Source organism: Condylura cristata, unplaced genomic scaffold, assembly GCF_000260355.1.
Source record: "Condylura cristata isolate star-nosed mole 26May11 unplaced genomic scaffold, ConCri1.0 scaffold00131, whole genome shotgun sequence".
Lineage (NCBI taxonomy): Eukaryota > Metazoa > Chordata > Mammalia > Eulipotyphla > Talpidae > Condylura > Condylura cristata.
In genome coordinates this window covers 3,623-7,736 of record NW_004567232.1, presented here as the reverse complement: position 1 = coordinate 7,736, position 4,114 = coordinate 3,623, and the positions used below count along the sequence as shown (strand labels likewise).

General features: G+C 55.4%; 1 protein-coding gene and 1 long non-coding RNA gene across 3 annotated transcripts; both read right to left on the bottom strand.

Annotated features, from left to right (window-relative positions):
- Window positions 1-727: 727 nt before the first annotated feature.
- Window positions 728-2,061, bottom strand: LOC105853188. 2 transcript variants are annotated; one of them, XR_001146241.1, is made up of 3 exons: window positions 1,208-2,061; window positions 944-1,052; window positions 728-807 (listed from the first exon to the last, which is right to left on the bottom strand). It is a non-coding gene; the product is annotated as an uncharacterized LOC105853188 (long non-coding RNA). The 2 variants fall into 2 exon arrangements; XR_001146240.1 differs by having other exon boundaries at window positions 944-2,061.
- Window positions 2,062-2,103: 42 nt separating this feature from the next.
- LOC101620597 (HLA class I histocompatibility antigen, A-29 alpha chain-like) lies at window positions 2,104-3,488 on the bottom strand. Its single transcript, XM_012734938.1, has 3 exons — window positions 3,364-3,488; window positions 2,784-3,064; window positions 2,104-2,483 (listed from the first exon to the last, which is right to left on the bottom strand). Exons 2-3 carry the CDS (start codon window positions 2,896-2,898, stop codon window positions 2,104-2,106), a joined length of 495 nt encoding a protein of 164 aa, XP_012590392.1. The 5' UTR covers window positions 2,899-3,064; window positions 3,364-3,488.
- Window positions 3,489-4,114: the final 626 nt, after the last annotated feature.

Here is a 4,114-nt window from a genome sequence, read left to right as displayed (position 1 = left end):
CAGTCTGGACTCCAAGATCACAGTTGTTTCCCAAGTTCCAGATGGGCCCCCAAATAATACAGGGTGTCCTTGGTCCCTCGATGGGAACTTCTACTCCAGAGTCCTTGTTACTTTTTCCTGTATCTGTTTCCAGGGATAAAGCACCCCTTCCTGGGCATCACCTCTGGATTGTCCACCCCTAAGAAGAGGGGAAACCCAAGAAGAGTTCTAGTAAGATGAGCCAAAGGTGGAAATAGGGACAGTAGTAAATGGAGAGGGGAGATAATGGTGGGAGGAAGGGGTGGGGGGAGAGGTCAGCATGGGGAGTGCGGAGGGGGAGGTTCTGGTTGACAGGGGCTCTGGGAGAGTCTCTGTGTCACCTGGTGGATGCAGGAAACTGTCCATTTAGGCCCTTCCTGTCCTGGCAAGGCTGCTGTAACTCACAGGGCACTCACAGGTTGGGGGAAAATGGGTCGGAAGGAGGGTTTGTTAGGGGAGACCCCAATTCCTGAGCAGAATATTCCCAGTTCCCCTGGACTGGGACACGGAGGTTCAGGGAGCCAAGAGGAGGCAGAGCAAGGCCTGTGCTGCCTGGGGGACCAGTCTGGGCTGATTCTGGGCCTCAGCCCTGCTCACAGATCAGGCTGCTGGACAGACTCTGTGCCTGACACCACGGACACCACTCTGGGGAGAGTGTCAAATACAAAAGCAAACAGCAACATTAAATGAAATCTAAAAACAATAGGAATAATTTTATTAAATCTGCTTTATTTTGAAAGATACTTCAGGGTCTGAGAGAATCAGCAGAGCCCTGGACACTGTCGCCACCTGGGGGAGAAAAGCACAGACCTGGTCAGAGCCACGAGAGAGGAGAGCACAGGAGGGGCTGACCGGGTGACTCCCCCAGGGGCTCCATCTACACTGTCCCAGGGGCTCAGGGACCTAACCTCTGACCCACAATCACCTGCAGCCTGAGTGTAGTTTCCTCCTTTCCCACCTGTGGGAAGAGATGTCACATGAGACCACGTTAGAAGCCTAAAGGAATCTTTCCAGAACTGTGATCCAAGTCAAGACTGGAAAAATGAAGAAAGGAGATGAAGGGGACTAGACCAAATTCCCTCTGAGTGCCACACATGTGTGGTTAGTACTGCTCATCAACCAGGGGAGGCAAGTTCTCCCTGGGACTTGAAAGCCCCCAGTAGACAGGATCCCCCACTCCCTTCCCTACCTGAGCGCTTCTTCCTCCACATCACAGCTGCAGCCACCGCAGCCCCAGTGAGCAGAGGTCCAAGGAGAACCAGGCCAGAGGGGATGGAGGACTGAGGAGGGGGCTCGGGAAGGGAAGGGAAAGGGAGAGCTTGAGCCCCAGGCCTCATCCTCTGAAGGTCCCCAGAAAGGTCTCTGATCCTCCTGAGAAAAGCCCCTATGCCCATGTCCCCATCCTCAGGACTTGGGGATCCAGCAGCCCCTCATGCTGCACATGACACATATATCTCTGTTCCTCTCTAGAAAGCACCACTAGAGCAGCCCATTTCTGGAAGGTTCCATCTCCACCAGGCCTGGTGTCCACCAGCTCCATGTCCTTGGTCAGGTTCTCCCCATCTCGTTGCCAGGTCAGGGTGATCTCCGCAGGGTAGAAACCCAGGGCCCAGCATTTCAAGGTGACATTCTGGTCAGAGGTGGGGTGGTGGGTCATGTGTGTGTGGGGGGGGATCTGAAGGGGAACAAATCAGAAATACCACATTTTGAATTTATTCAGTGTCTTCCACAGACACTGAAGCAGACTCACATGACCATCCTCAGAATGGACAGGACATGGCGTGGAGGAGGAAGCATGAAACCCAGAGCCCAGCCCTGTCTAGGAAATCTGGGATCATGGGGTGAGAGTCCAGGGTGGGAGGGTGCAGGTCTCTAAGGAGGACACAGACTCTGCTCCTGCCCTGGTAGAAGCTGAGCGACACAGAAAGGTAGAGTCAGGTCCAAAACTGTTCTCAGACCAAAAACAAGACCTGAAAGAAAAATTGATGATTTTCTTTCTTTCTTTAAGATGGTGGCCAGGTCAAAAAGGAGCCAATGAAGATACTTGAGACAATCTCCCTCCCCCATCAGGAGAGGCTGGATTCCTTAACCGTCCAGGAAAGCAGCATTGTCTGGGCCAGTCTCTCTAGTACAGAACATGATACCCAGGGGTTCCTCCCCTCTGACCAGAAAGCAGGCGCTGTCCTGCCCATTATCCCATTTCCCTGTGGGGCCCAGGGTGAGGGGAGTCCCAGACCTTGAGGCCCCCTTACCTGTGTGCTGCAGCACCTCCTTCCCCAGCTCCAGGAGTCTGCGCAGCCACGGCAGGCACCTGCCCTGCAGAATGTCCCTGACACGCTCCGCCGTCCCCCATGCCTCCCACTGGCGCTGGGTGATCTGGGCCACCAGGTCCATGGGGGTCCAGGAGCGCAGGTCCGGGTTCCGGGCGATGTGATCAGGTGCAGTCGTAGGCGAACTGCTCCTACCTGTGGAGGAGGCTCCCGTCTGGCCCCACGTCGCAGCCACACATCCTCTGGAGGGTGTGAGACCCAGAACCCCCTAGTGTCAGCCCCGCGGTCACCCGGGGTCACCCGCCCTCTCCCCCTGAATCAACCTGAACTGAACATGAAACTGCAGGTGGGAGGGTCACCCGGGTCTTTCCGGGGTAGGGACCTGGCAGGCCACCTGCCTTAGGGGGTCAGTGGAACCCTGAGACTCAGGACACCCCGAACCTTAGGGTGGAATGGGGGTAGTGACCTCACCACGGCCCGCTCTGGGCAGCTCACCTTTGTTGTTTTGGTTGTAGAGGCCATGCAGGTCCCCCAGCAGCGCCTGAACCACTGAGCCTTGTCCCTTTGGATCTGCGTCTCCTAGTCCAGATCCTCCGGCCCCACCTGCCATGCCCAGAGCGCCAGCTGCTCCGGGGCAGCAGCAGCTCCGTGCTCTGCCCTGGAGAGTCGCTGTCAAACCTCCCAAACTGCGTCATCCATGTAGCCCACGGCAATGATATTGGGCACCCCCAGGCGTGGCGGGATATGGCAGTAGTGATACCTCAGGGAGTGGGAACCTGGGGATGAGATGGTGGAGGCTGGGGTGTGGGGAACACCCAGGCTGTCCCGCCTCTCAGAAGAGGCCCAGGTCCCAGAGAGTGGGGCCTCCTAATAGTGAAAAGAGCCCAAGGAGGGACCCAGCCTCAGGGGGACCAGAGCATCTGGGGAGGTGGAAAGGAGCAGAAGGCCAGAGCACAGCCTGCCTGAGGGGGTACAAGAGTCTAGAGAGGAGATGAGCCTTTCCTGGGGTCGCACCCACAGTGGGGTCCTTGCTCCTCCTTCCTGGAGCAGCTGTTTCATCTGACCCCGCACTCACCTGCCCAGGGACCCCCAGAGCAGCAGCAGGAGAATGGGGGACATCACACCCTGTCCTGGGTTCCGGGGAGAGTGAGTCCAGGAGAGCTGGTGGAGACTGTCATGGAGCAGCGATGACCCTGAGTGTTCCCTGGAAACCCCAGGACACAGAGAGTGAGAATGGGGTGAGTGTGGGTTATCCAGGCTCCACCCCACAGAGACGGTGAAAGGAGACATGAAGCTGTAACAGTGGCCCCCAAAGAAAGGGGGAATACACATTCCCTCCCCATCCTAAAGAGGAGTGGATTTGGGCTGGAGCAGCAGCCTGGAGGGATGAAGGAAGCAGCAGGGTTTCAGGTAACTGTGAACATGCCACTTTGATACTAAATTAAAGATACCCAGGTGGGAGTTTCTGGAGGGTTATTGGCCAAGGGAACCTGTGATGATTCCATGGATTATCTCCCGCTGCATTTCCATAGCCCTCTTTTGCCTATTGTCTGGAACTAGAGGTACAGTATGATTTTCTTTTAGGTAATGCATTGTTTCAGAAAAGATCTTTAGTGTTACACTGCAATCAAATGATCAGAAAGAATGTGTTTTATTTATTTATTTAATTTTATAACAGTTTATTTTACATTTTTTTTCTATCTCAATTGTAATCCCCGCGGGTCTCCCATCACCAAGTCACCCGTGTGCATCACCATAATCCCGTGCACTTCCCACCCCACCCCCCCGTTTTTGATCCCATTCCCCACTCCACCCCCACAAAATGT